Genomic DNA, 14,649 nt, shown 5'->3' with positions numbered 1-14,649 from the left:
CATTCAGAACGAGAGCCGTAGGTCGCAAAACTAGAAACTAATCTAACGAAACTAACCAATTTAAATTATATATGCAAGACACGTAGAACCAAAGACAGAGAATGGACTGCACGATCCGTATCTAAGTAGTGTATCAAATATGGGAATGGAAAGAGATACAGATTGGCCGTCTTTCACGATCCCTCTCTCTTACTTTTATCCACAATTTTGACCACGGATCGCGCAGTCCATTGTCTATGGCTGCGTTCCGTTTCACGCATGATGTGCATAATGCATCATCTATCCTTGTTTAATATTCGGTGAATAGCAAGGATAAAAGATGCATCGTGCGCATCATGCGTGAAACGGAACGCAGCCCATGTCTTTGCACGATGAAGTTGAATGAATTTTACTAAGGCCGGAATCAGACTACGCATTGAAGACTGAGATTGAAGATTGAAGATTAAAATTTGACCAGTGAGGACAAAGAAATTTTAGCTCCTATTGTTTTGATTGGTCAAATTTCAATCCTTCAATCTTCAATCTCAATATTTAATGCGTAGTCTGATTCCGGCCTTAGATTTGCGAGATATAGGTTACGTTTACACCGGGCGCTTAGTCCGCGACCTAAACAACGGGCGTTCTTGTTTAACCTATAGGTTAAACAAAGACATCTATTGTATAGGTCGCGGACTAAGCGCACTGTGTTGAACCAGGCCATTGTAATCTGAAATGCGTAATCTCACTTACGACCTGCGACCTGCATTCTGCATGCTATGTAGGTCCGACTAAACGCGTATGAAACGCATGCAACGTGATCGCCTCGCGTCCGGTATTCTCGGTCGACTGAACACAATCGATTCAAAGGACGCGCCGATAATTTCACACCGCTGCGCGACCCGCGACCGATAGATTCAAAAATCCATTTGAAAGAGAGGGAAAAAGAAAGTTTGAAAATGTAATAACATTCTGGAAGAGAAAAAAATGCCACAAGTTTAAAAGTCCATTGACTGAAACTGTCTTGTTGGATTAACGAATTCTATGAGATTCAGAGATTCTTTTTCGTAGGATTTTACTGTCACATGTATTCTGTTTCTCTCTCTCTTTATGCGTGATTTTTTGACGGATTTTCGGATGATTAGAAATGTACGACAAAGATTGATGTTTTTCTACACGAATTCGCGCAATCAAATGTACGCAATTAGAAACACTTGTCAAAATCACACGAGAGAGAAGAACACACACTCACTACTTCATTTCTATTCTTCTATATTTTTTTTATCTCTTTTTGTCTTTCTTGAGAATAAAAGAAACATGGCGGACCAATCAAAATTGTCTGTCTTATGTCCAGATTCTTATTAGAGTCTCTACATGAGAGACGCCACGGCCATAACGGTGTGAAATTGTCCGCGGATATTTCAAATTTTCGTATTCGAGCGCTATCTATGTTTAATCCATAGACGTTAAAAGAAATAGATGCAGCGCACGCTACATATTTCTCGTGACGTAGGATCAAATTCCAAAAGAAAAACGGATAGAAAAATGAGACATCAAAAATTTTTTCTATTTTTATTTTAAAAAATAAGCACCGTGTATATAATATTAAATAAAAATTCATGATTTAAATTTTTTGTCCAAAAATGTGAATTTTTATTTTTTGTTGAACAGTCATGTATGTACAATGAACAAGTATATTGTAGATCAGACTTGGAGCCGGGTTGCACATTTCAACCGATTTTACCTACTATCATCCCTACTCCTTTTATTTCATAGCATTTAAACTGCGTGCGGACCTGCTGCAATTTTTTTCATAATTTTTATACGAATTGGAACATTTTTCAATTGATGGAGCAAAAATGGAGGGGCTATTTCTCCGAGATACCCGGTGCCAAATGTGCATTACTGATGTGCAACCCGGCTCCAGATTTATTGTAGATAGGAAAATGCCTAATCCGGAAATACGGAATTAATGATGATTTAGTAAACGTGTTATCTACTACGTACGTCGTGCACGCGATAAAAACCGGAAATGCCATGTGAAGGCTGTCGTATTACGCTGATTAGGCGAGAGCGTAATTAACCTAATTTCTTTTCAATTCGCGTGCAAGAGTATCTGAGACAAATAAAGCAGATAGAGACGCATTGTGACGATATGCCAACTAATGAATTTATTTGTTTAATGACAGATGGCTCGTCGCCAACGCGGGAATTATAATTGTATGATTCGTTGATAGTATAATTCAAAACAAAGAATAATTTAATTTCATATATATATATATAACTGCCGCAATTAAAATGTAAGATACTAAAATAAAGCCGATCTCAGGCAATCTCGACTACAATAACATAAAATGAAATGAAACATAAACACATGTATGTCATAGGAGCAAAGAAAATATAGAGTAATCTAAAGAATGCTGAAGTTTCTACTTATCAATATATCAGCTCTTTAATTCTCTAAATCAATAATACGCAATCTTTTTAAGGAGGCATATTTTCATAAATAAATAAATGTCATGCCATATAATATCATTTTGTTTGAATAAAATAGAAAATATAATTTCATATTTTTGCGGCTATGAGCTAGCTGATTGCAAAAAATTCATAGGTAGACTACAGGTTTCGCATCACTGCTTTAAATCATCAATTATAATTTTTATATCTAAAATTTTGCTCGTCAAAATAAAAAAATATATTAATAATATTAAATGTAGACATTTTAAATATTAAATAAAAGCCTTTAAATAGGCATTTGATTAAGAACAGGCGTTATTACTTCGATGTTTTTGAGCGGATTTTCAGGCACTAGAAACTTGCGATCTCTGGCACGGTTCGATGATAATTACCGATGTGTCGTTCCATTGTCTCGTTTTCACGCAGAATCCAGTAGCATATCTTACAGTATCTCTGGCAGTGAAATTTGACGTGTGTTGACAGAGAAAATAAAGTTGCCATCGGTTCTTGACAAAGATTGCACGAGTATCTTAAAATACGTCGATCGGCAACCTGAAAAATTCGACAATGAAATTTTTGTTTTCAATTTTTTGAACAGGTCGATACATATTAAAAAATGAAAAAAATTAATGTTTCACTTTCTCTTTGGTTAAAGATTAGCTCTTTAAAGTCTAATGTACGTCTATGTATCAGCGTTTTTAAAAAAATATATCTTTTAATTATGTTTTTTAATATTAAGCTATTTAGTTCAACTAAAATTTGTTTTAAAGGAAATTATTCATTATGGACTGGATATTATGAGCATTGCAGGTAATATGGTCTTATTTTATTTCATCAAGATTCTAGTTATGAAAAATTATATTGACAAAGCTTTGTTAAAATATTTGATCTAATTATAGAATTTTTTACTACTTGTTACTGTAATAACATCTTATGATGTGCATATAATTAAAAACTTAAATAATTCCCTAAAAGGCACGAAAAAGTAGAGTTACAACAAAACTCTTCTTTGATATAATTACTTTACTTAAGACAAGTTGCTATGATAAAAAAATAAGTAAATATTTGAATTTCATTGCTTCGAAACGTTCATTGATCGCTTCGGAAATTTTCCTCAATTTGTCTGACTAATCGCCTCGCGTCATTTGACACCCACATTATTTTCGCTTTTCTCTGGAATCATTTGCAAGAAACGCTGAGAAGAAAGGAGTTCGGACATTTCCTCCAGAGGAATTGGAGGAAAAAGTTGACCAAGACTGCTGGCTTTTAACGCCAAACAGCGAATGAGTTGAAGGAAATTGTAAAAAACGCAGACAATCAAGATACAGCTTAATGTCGTCTTTCAGTTCTTATCCCGCATGACGTATTGCGCCCATCGATGCTCTCGTCTTTTCCTTCGTCACGTCGCAATATTGTCGTTGAGGCTAACCGTTACTTTGTCTAATACGTCCGTTAAGAATGAGGTCGAGAAGAGACTCCAAAGTTTCGCCAAGGAACAGAAAGAAAAATTCTTCCATTTTTCTACCTTTCTTTTAGCTAGTAGCTAATTTTTAGAAAATGGTGTAAAATAGAAAACAAACGATTTTGTGTGTAGTTTTTCAAGAGAACCTTCTCTTTTTCGACATTGTAAAGTATTGTGGTCTCTCTGAGTTAAATGTTCATATAGATTTTTTAATTAACTGATTTTATGTACCTACGGTATCATTTTGTAAATTAAGTTAGCTAATACATGCAATTTTAAGCAAACTTTTATACTTTAATACACTCTTGACAAGAAATTTTTATTCGTTTTTTATACCTCAGAAATTTACAGATATTTAAAACAAGTAACAATTTCAACACTAGAAATAAAAACGGATTAAAATGGAAGTAGATATATAATATTAAGATTAAGTTTATGTAGGATAACACAGAAAACAATGCAATAGGAAAAAAAGTATATATTTTTTTAACAATTAAATTTTCATTTAATTTAAATTAAATTTACTATTTAAGTTAAAAAAAAAGAATATAAGTTAAAAAAATAGAATATTCGAACACCCATAGCTAAATTTTATTTGTAATAAAATTTGATTTGACATATAAATAACAAAAGTGAATAATAATAATAATAATAATAATAAAATGGCATTTCTCATAAATAATATCTACTTACAACAGCCGCATCACCGCTGCCACCACTGTCCATCCGTTTCTCAGAAATTACAGTGTAATGCGGCATTTTCGTACCAATATCTTTTCGTCGTAGTAGGATAATTGGTTGTCTTTGTGTCTCGAACTGCAAATTATAAATTTTTATTCCGAGATGTACACATTTTAAGAATTATCATCAAACGACAATAAACGCATGCATGTATCAATCGTCGTTTTATTTCCATGAAATATTATACTTTGAAATTATTTATAAATTAACATTTAGAAATCCTCTAAGAGTAATTCTTGTTGCCGCAAATAAGGAGAAATACCTTTCTCACAGTTTGCATCGGTGTTGGGATGTCGTAGATGAAGTCTTTCTTCGTCATTTTCTCACTGATATTGCGATTACACCGCAGATTGTACTTGGAGACATCCAATAACTTGGCAGTTGACGATACAACCTCTTGACAAGCGTTCATATTTGCATTCTGCTAGTCATTTTTCTCATGTTTACTCGACTATCGATTATTCTTTCAAAACAAAAGCTTTCCACATGAGAAATAATTGAAAATCAAGGACGTGTTCAAAAACACTTTACTTTCAGCTTCTACAGCCGATATATTCATAAGGCATAGTCCATTATTTTAATGCGGAGTCTACAATAGAAGTCATAGCGGTCGTAGAGTCTTAAGTCGTCGAAAATTAACCACAGTCGAATATGAGAAAAATAATCGACTATAATTGGTCAATTTTCTATGACTTCTATTGTAGACCCCGCGTAAGAATTGTCTTAAGATGCTAACACTCTCTGATTGGTTTCATGACATTTTAAGAGACTGTATTTAAGACGATCTATATAAATATAAAAATCGATTACGAGTACCGGCTTAAGAATAAAACTCTCAGAACAAACACAGTAAACAAACAAAATTTTAACAAATTATTTCAAGCAAACACCGGCGGAAAATACAGAGGAAAACTTGCTGCTGTCGATTTTGAAATCTGAGAAAAATATGCAGAGCGTGAATTTAATTAACATAAATCAATTTATTATGAAATTTATTTTTGTTTTTGTTATAATTATAATTACAGATGTTCCTTACAGCATATATAATTTCTCATCTTATGAGAATCACATCGATATAAGATTTAGCAAAACGCATCTTCTTATTTAACTTTACTTATTATGTCAATTTATTTAAAAATCATCGATTTCGCATTAAGTTATTAGATGTGGCATATATAAACAAGGAATAAGAGTAGTCTAAATTTTTATCTTAAATCTACTTCGTAACAACCTGTGTTATGTCAAAGGACGAGACACAGCTCGTACTTTTAACTTTTATATTGTTATCGCGATTTCTGAAAACGCGATATTATGTATGTACATGTGATTCTACCCTAGTCATCAATAGCCGCCGTTATATATACATATATGTATGTATTATATATATATATATATATATGTGTATATATGCATATAATATATATTATACATATAATATATATATATATATTTAATATGTATATATATAAAATAGTTAATAAAAATAAAATGTTAAAAATAAATAGAAACATTTTATTTCTAAAAAAAAAGAAGTATATTACGGCGCGATATTAATTTCGTATGACTAGAGAATTGTGGCATTGAGAGGTGATAATAATTATCGGACAAGTAAGTTACGCACTTCTCCCTATTGAACAAAGACATTATTTTGTTTTTTCTTTTATCACTCTAAGGAAGGAGACTATGCTAGCCTTTATATTCAACTCATTTACAATTGAAATATTCTAATTGTCACTGGACAAACTTTTGACATATGCTGCATTTGTAGCATAACAAAGCTCATTGAATTAAGGGATTAGATCTGTTAAAAAATCAACATAAAAAAATATATCTTTTGATGTTGAAAGAAATAACTTTAGCCCTTTAATTTATGAACCAAATTATTTTGGTTCATAAATTTACTCAAACGATATTTACATAATTCTAATCATGACAATAATTTGCAGCAATTTAGAAAAAAAGTTTCAAAATTCAGTTTTAAATTCAGGAAACAATGTAATGTTTTCATTAGAAATAACCGCTATACATATATATATATATATATAATGTATATCAATTCAATGATGAGTTTTAAAGATACCCTCTAAAAATTAAGATTACATCTAGAAAAATGTGTAGAAACATTACAACATCATATATTGATTACTTCTTTAAAAAATGTCGAAATTTTTATTTACAATGCTATATTGGATCTAATCCTTTAAATCAATTGTACTTTTTTATATATAGAGCCTTGCTCATTACGTCAAAATATAAAATATAATAATATTAAGTGTGGATATTTTACATATAAAATGTAAGCTTTTAAATAGGCCTTTGATATTAAGAATAGGCATTATTAGATCGTTGGCCACACACTTAGAAAGAAGAGAGAGGGAAAAAGAGAGAAAGAAGCATATGCTCTCTCTGCATTCTGTGTAAAATATTTAGAAGACATAATAACCTCTATATAATACCGAGAATGTTCAAACGATTTCACTCTCGGAATTAAAAGCGACTACTTATTTATTGTAAAATAAATCATGGATTCGTTATATAATAAAACAGATAAAAATCACTTTATTCCTCTAAAAATGATGATTATTGCGCGAATCGAATGCTATTTAAATGAAATTTCTAATGTTAGGATTCTCTGTTTTTCCTTAAAGAGGAATCTTGATGCAACAGGAGAGGTATTCTTTCTTGTCTAACCTCGGGAAGTGTCGCTAGCTCTTGAACCGGACTTCGCTGCCATATACTTCTCGTTGCCATTTCTTGGTAACCCCTTCTTCTTACCTAGAGATCAAACATTTTTATTTTTTACATATCTTGTCAAAGTTGCAACGTTCTTCATTACGTTGTACTCGTGATGTTTGTTACATCATGAAAATTGATCAAAATACTTACTTGTCTATGATGAAGTTCATGCAGGTACAATGTAGACAAAGACATATCGGCAGCGGTTAATTCTGTAGGTACATACGGATCCGTATGCGTCTCCATAACGTAACTGTGGCCCGATCCGAATACAGAAGCACCTAGCGACTGATTCGATATACCTTGTTGCAAATCATACAGGAATCCTCTATCATTGTGCAATGGACCTTCCGTCCTGGACACACCTCGACGTAGAACGGTAGATTTTGTGGCAAACGATTGATCGACGCCGACCGATGTGGCTGATGTACCCGGCTGATTTGTAAAAATGTTACTCATGCTAGGTACACTCACTTGATTGATCGTACTTCGAATAATATTCGATACATGATCTCTGTACTGTAACAATATATTAATGTATTAATGATACATGAAGCAAACAACTCTAGTAAAATTATTTAGTAAACGAAAGAAATATCGAGCACTTACGCCAAGACCGGACAGACTGTTCAAACTAGCTATCAGGGGATTGTTATAAGGATCGGGATCGGCAGTTACTTCCTTCTTAGCTCTTTCTCTCAAAGCAGTTACGAAATTTTCCGCATGGGACGGCGGCTTCCATTCGGGATTCGTCAGGGTGAAATGTATGAGGGACAATTCGGTCTTGCCATCTTCAGCCTGAGTATAATGATTTGACATCGGTACGTGGTACTTGTCCGGATCGATGCCATATTGATTGTCGTATCCTGCATTTTGATGCAGTCTCTCCTCTGGCAGCGGAGAGACTGTGGGACTGTGCGCTACAGTCTGCCACATGGGATTGCCGTGTCTACGTACGTCCATCTGAGCGAAGCTACACACATCACCGACTCCAGCCACTTCAATCGTGAAGTTACGAAAAAAGTCTACAATCTCTAAGGCTCGGTGTCGCATACGGAAGCACAAAATGTATGTTGTTACGAATGGAGAAACCAATTCTTCCAACAGATGCACCGCGCGATATTGGAATAACTGTGCCACTTGCGATCTGGTGGTATGCGTATGAGCAGTCCCTCGCCAACTATCCGGTCTGTAATGTGTGTGAGCCAGTACAGCAGTCAGAAGAGTCTCGGGACACCAAACTAGATTCTCATCGGGTACAATTGCCTTCGCGGCTGCTGCCACCGCGCCTAACATGGTCATGTAGGCAACCACGCGTTCCATCGAGAATATTGGCTCATAGATCAATGTTATAACCAGTAACACTGCCAACACGCTACCGGTGATAAACGCTATGTGCTTTGCGACTATTGTCATTATCGGAGACGTGAAGCTGCTCATATACTTCGACGCAGGACGGTACGCGCGACTGAGACGCGCATTCATTTCGTGATCGAGTTCGTTGAAATGTCGCAGGTACAATCGACCATATAGGGACCAAGTCCGCATCGCTAGAACACTTGGCTCTCGTTTAATAGTCTGTCGATAATATTATTGTCATACGTTAGTATTGATTATCGTGTTAAACAAATTATTGGCCGTGTTTAGCAGAATGTTTATTTTGCAACTGTTGGAAGTTTTTTGTTGAGATGGGACTATTCCTCTAAATCAGGCCTGTCCAATTTGAGTTCCAGAGCCAAAACGCAAAGCCATTGATGCAAAAAAATTCAATGTGGGTAAAATTTTGGGGACTGTAAAGTGTTGATATGGCATCTGAATGACGTTTATCAACACTTTATAGTTTCTAAAATCTTACATTGAATTTTTTTGCGTCGATGACTTTGCGTTTTGTTCCGGAGCTCAAATTGGACAGACCTGCTCTAGATCAAAGTATAATTCAATCGGTGCGAAGAAAACTTCCAACAGTTGCAAAATAAACATTCTGTTGAACGCGGCCATTGATTATTATAAATCAACATAATTACTCACTTCAGCATAATTGAAAAACGTATAAAGAACCTGCCATAGAAGAATAAGGAAACACAGGACAAAATTTGCGATACCGACCCATAGAATATGTTTAGACAATGATCGTGCGAGTTCTTGCCTTTTGTTTAACTTTTTATAATCTTCCTTTAGATGCCAATTATTTTCGAATGGTGACCATGGTCCCCCTAGAAAAGCGACATAAATTAGTTATTTCTAATAAAGTTATATAATATACATATTACGCAGTTATGCTTACAAAATAGTAATAATTCTATATTATATTTCAAACCCCGTGTCAAAAAAATGACTTCCCCTATAATGGGGACTTTGAGTCGCACAGGTAAGAGCGATTTGTTGATCATAGCTACCATGTAATTTTTATGTCTTAATATCCTATGGTATATATCTAATTCCGTAAGTTCTCTTTTGTGAATGCACATCTCTTGCTCCTTCTGCACTTCTATCACACGTTTCTGAACTTCGTGCCACGTAAAATTGTCTAGCTCGCTATCAGCGATTTTGAGCGCTGTATTAAAGAACATTTTGATCTCCCAGAACTGCGTTAGATGATACAAAACTTTGAGGAATTGGAGGATAAAGAAAATTGTCGCAACTACGAGAAGACTCCAATAAAATGAAGAGATCGACTTTATACAATCTCCCATGCACATTATCGCATCGCTTTTGTGGATGGTATCGTTGCCATCTCCACCACCACTAAAAATACAGAGCATCGATTAAATATCCGTTAAAATGATGTGCAGATCGCATAATAATTTGTTTCAAATTTAACGGTATACCTATATAATTTGCTGTAATCGATGCAATGAAAGAGGAAGGTAACGAATGTAACTACAAAAAAGAATTGCAGTAATTCCAAAACTTCTTGGAGCATCATACAAACGAAGCCATGTTGTTGATGATAGTGATACATTCGCGTGAAGAATGAATCTAGGTCTTCGATGTGATTCCATCGTGCTTTGTTACCCTCTGGTACCACATGAATGATGACACCTGATTCTTGAGGCGCCTCCTCACGATCGTCTTCATCGTCCGCGTCTTCCTCCTGCCCTTCATAAGGCTGTATGCGTTGATAGCTACTGTCCAATACCGTCGTCATCTGTGAAAGCAATTAGATATTGAAGCAATAATATAGAAACATATAATAATTTTATCTTATTCAATATAAATTATAGAAGAAAATTCTTATACAAGAGAAAGTATATCTATATATTTATATATATATCTATATATTATAATTAGGATACAAAAATAGATAATCAGATCTCACCGTTTGCGCTCGTCGATCAGGCTCTACAATGGTAATGACAGTTTCTCGTTTCATTCTTTCATGTCATAAAATTTAATTAGCTACCAGTTGATGGTTGCTCCACAAGCATCTAAAATATAAATCAGTTACTATACTGAAGAGGCTTGCTGCAACAATGAGCTAACCTATATTTAATAAAAGCGGAGTAACTGAACTATAAAGTTATAAAGTAATGGAAAAAATATCAATATATCCATGACGTAGGCGACATGTGATATTAGTAACCCATTTCTCTCATCATTTTAACTTTAGAGTTTATTTACTCCGTTTTTACAAAAAGTAGGTTAGCCCATTGTTGCAGCAAGCTTTTCAATTAATACGTAACATAGCAGTATCCGATTACCGTACATTTTATCTCATCCAAAGATATGAGTGTATAAAAAAATATTACTAAGATTAAACATTTTATTTGCACTTTACTGTAAAAGTGTAAAATAATGTAAAAAATAAACATAAAAATAACTGAAGAATAACGAGACCTCGATATTTGCAAGAAATAATTTATTAATAAAAAAAAATATTAATAAGCATTGTAAAATCTTCATAAAATATCATAACTGCTTATTTTTTTATTATAAGGGATTTTACATGCATTTCGTGTGAGAATCTAAATGTAATTGAGTTTTTGAAAATATTTTTCGCGTAAAGTATTGCTCATTAGACGCATATCTTAGCACAAAGGTAATAACAAAGGTAATGATAATAATTGACTTATGCACAAAGGAAGTCACTTGAAATCTCTTTGAATGACGCACATCTCTGCCTCATTGTGAAACTAAACAACAATTGCCACTTAAGCAGTGTCCCAAATACATGACTTTTAAATAAATTTTCTTTTATTATCGTTCTTTTTGAAATCCACTTTATATTGTGCGTTTTATCATGAAATTAATCGATTTTCATGGATCAGCCGATTATTCATCGAATTATACATTTCATCCGGAAACGTTTCCCTAAAATTATATTAATTATTGTGCGACACACTTCTCTTTCGTGCCCATTTTTTTCCTGAATAGTAGTATTTAGAGACGATCAAAGAGAATTGAACTTTACAATGCCCGCAACACGAAACCTGAACTTCTGCGTTGCAAAATTTGTCGAGTCTCTAGAATAACACAGAAACAATAAAGCTTTAAGATGCTCCGAGGTAAAATGCGACTTAAAAACAAGAGCTTATTCTTGGAAAACGCAAAGAAACAATGAACTTTTCTCTCTCTTTCTCTCAGCCGTAAGATCCTCACGGTGAGTCAGGTTTCTCTCTTTTTCCGTCATTTCTTTTCTTTTTTTCTGAGAAAGCTCTTTCGAGTTCTCTGCACGGACGGTGCGGTGAAGAACGTTACGCGTGCTCCTCGATCACTTCGTCCCCGCATTCGGCAAAATTCGGCTGACCTTTATCCGACGAAAATAGCAGCGTGGCTCGCTGATTGCGAGGAGAGCGCGCGAAACGGAAAGGGTGACGCGAGATGTTTTGGGGGGCACAGCTGATCTCCATAAACAAAGGCACATTCCGCACCTCTCCGCGTACCTTCGTGCCGCGATTACGGATCCACGAGCGATGCCCGGATCACGACGAATCTCTCAACTCGTTACGTTCAATCCCACCTGCAGGCTACGCGCGATCGCCCGCTCGCATATCGGCCGCCGTCCGCGTGATTATTCACTGGCGATTTAGACATCGGGACGTTTAAAACTGCACATCTGTCTCTCCGCGTTTCACCATCTTTGCTGAGCCTCGGCCAGTCTCGGTTTCTTCCGTGGAAGGGTAATGCAGTTATCGGCTGGTGGCGACGCCGAGAGAATCGTTGGACATTAGCGTAAACGAATCGAAAACAAATGCGACAATTATCGATAGTCGACGATGTAGACGTATACAATTTACAGGTACTCCACTTAATTGTACGTCGGTATTCATATAGTCGATTATTCTTGAGAAATCTGAGAGAGGACGTAAGGGCCTTTTTCCTGTAACCGCAAAAATGCTCCCGCGCATTTATTGCTCTTTGAAAAAGTGGACGTAAATTACACAACAATATCCATTTTTTTTCAGCTCCTCTGATGGAAATAATTTCACTGAAATCTTTATTAATTTGATAGATTTATTTCAGGGATTTACTTCCATCAGGAGCACCTAATTTATTTCTATAAGGAGCATATTATAATTTGTTATAAATATATAATTTTACAAATACTTTCTAAAGATGTCAAAATATACGTAAAAATTAATAATTTTTATATTTTATATATTTGTAAAAGTGATGAAAATTATATGATTCAGAACACGAATGACCCAACGTGTGTATAGTAAGGGTATTCAAAAGTATAAGGTGTGTGTGTGTGTGTGTGTGTGTGTGTGTGTGTGTGTGTGTGTGTATATGTGTGTGTGTACTAAGGATTAAATAAAGTTAACAATATAAAAGAGTTATTTAGTATTTATTATTTTACTTAAATATCTCCACTACACTTCTGACTTATTTCTTATTTAGTGTTTTAAATAAGTTTCCCGAATCTATTTTATATTTTCTATTTTAAATAAGTCGTAAAACAATTGTTTCACCGAGCCATAATCGGCATTATACGTAAGTTTAAAGAATTTTTGAAACACAGAATAATTTGCAGCAATAGTAATGTCATAAATTAATTTTTTAGCTGAAAAATTAAATAATGATTAACAAGATATTTAACACTTTTGACCAAAGCTGTTGAACGCAAATTGTTTCGCAAAGAAAATTTACATGTATCTTTATATAAAGGATGTATAGAATATCAATCTTTGTTTAAGTATGAATCATTTAAAAGTATAATGAAAATTGAGATATAATGTTGGAATATCAAAAATACCTCATATGCGAATAATTATCAATTACGTTTAAAAGAATCGCGCAAGTAATATAGGATTAAACTAGTGCCAGAGAGGCCACAAAGCAAAGCGCGAAATGTACGACGATACCTACCCGTTTGTCAAAATCATGTAAAATACGAATAATTGAATAAACCGTGAATATTTTTCAAACGCAATAGTTGAGTATCTCCAAACGGCGCGCGGCGAACAGCGAGGGGTGAGGGTGGCACGCGCGGCGCGGTGGTTGACTACGTCATCACTTCGGCATTCGCTCGGTCACCTCAGTGGGGGACGGACGTGTAGTACGAGTCGCTCCTGATGTCGCATTGATTCACGAAAGGGATTGATATGATGTCTACACTGTTAAAAATGTGATGAAATTTAATGTTAATTAATATTTTTAAGTACTTTTAAGTTACACAAATTAAATTCAATTTTATGAAATAAATTAAATTTAATATATCTGCAACTGAAAAGTATATTTGTGTACATGTACATGAAATTTAATGTACTTTTCATAAAATTTTACGAAGTTTAGTACATTTTTATTAAATTTTATATAAATTTGCACGAAATTTAATATGAGTGAACGTTAAATTTAAGTTACTTATAAGTAATTTCATTTTCATCGACGACATTAAATATTTTTAACGTACCTGCTTGAAATTTGCTTCCATATTGCGTGCATTGCACAGATTTAATGTAACAAAAAGTTATTACAACCTAATAATCGCTTATTGTAACACAATTTGAAATATCTAACAATAAGAATCTCATTTTTATATCGTACATGTGAGAACACATGAAATATCTAAGATATTCATGAGCTATGAATTTAAGAAATGAATCTAAGAAATAAAGCAAAAATCTTGCGATAAAGCGAAGAATATTAAAAATGTAACGAATAGATTATTTTACTGATTTTGTAATATACGTTAATATTTCGACACTCATATTAAATGATCGGCGCGCGACCTTGAGGTGGGGCTAAGGGTTTGTTTCGACGCGGGCGGGCGGGTAGACGGCGCGTCATGTTTACGCGCAGTTATCGCGCAGTCATTCCATTACCGAGGCTCGTAC

General features: G+C 34.3%; 2 protein-coding genes across 3 annotated transcripts; both read right to left on the bottom strand.

The window, feature by feature from the left end:
- Window positions 1–2,694: 2,694 nt before the first annotated feature.
- Window positions 2,695–5,089, bottom strand: LOC108721514 (uncharacterized). The gene is made up of 3 exons (XM_018446084.1): window positions 4,899–5,089; window positions 4,589–4,711; window positions 2,695–2,985 (listed from the first exon to the last, which is right to left on the bottom strand). The coding sequence occupies exons 1-3, from the start codon at window positions 5,046–5,048 to the stop codon at window positions 2,785–2,787; spliced, it is 474 nt and encodes a 157-aa protein (XP_018301586.1). The 5' UTR covers window positions 5,049–5,089; the 3' UTR covers window positions 2,695–2,784.
- Window positions 5,090–6,914: 1,825 nt separating this feature from the next.
- On the bottom strand, window positions 6,915–12,480 carry Atg9 (autophagy-related protein 9). 2 transcript variants are annotated; one of them, XM_018446255.1, is made up of 8 exons: window positions 12,256–12,480; window positions 10,692–10,800; window positions 10,201–10,520; window positions 9,657–10,117; window positions 9,401–9,585; window positions 7,982–8,950; window positions 7,523–7,891; window positions 6,915–7,411 (listed from the first exon to the last, which is right to left on the bottom strand). In XM_018446255.1, exons 2-8 carry the CDS (start codon window positions 10,743–10,745, stop codon window positions 7,259–7,261), a joined length of 2,511 nt encoding a protein of 836 aa, XP_018301757.1. In that variant the 5' UTR covers window positions 10,746–10,800; window positions 12,256–12,480; the 3' UTR covers window positions 6,915–7,258. The 2 variants fall into 2 exon arrangements, with proteins under 2 accessions (XP_018301757.1, XP_018301758.1); XM_018446256.1 differs by lacking the exon at window positions 12,256–12,480 and adding an exon at window positions 11,936–12,246.
- Between the last annotated feature and the right edge of the window lie 2,169 nt (window positions 12,481–14,649).

Source organism: Mycetomoellerius zeteki, unplaced genomic scaffold (genome assembly GCF_001594055.1).
Source record: "Mycetomoellerius zeteki isolate Tzet28-1 unplaced genomic scaffold, Tzet1.0 scaffold174, whole genome shotgun sequence".
Taxonomy (NCBI): domain Eukaryota; kingdom Metazoa; phylum Arthropoda; class Insecta; order Hymenoptera; family Formicidae; genus Mycetomoellerius; species Mycetomoellerius zeteki.
The sequence above is the reverse complement of the archived record's forward strand: the minus strand, read 5'-3'. Positions and strand labels throughout refer to the sequence as shown.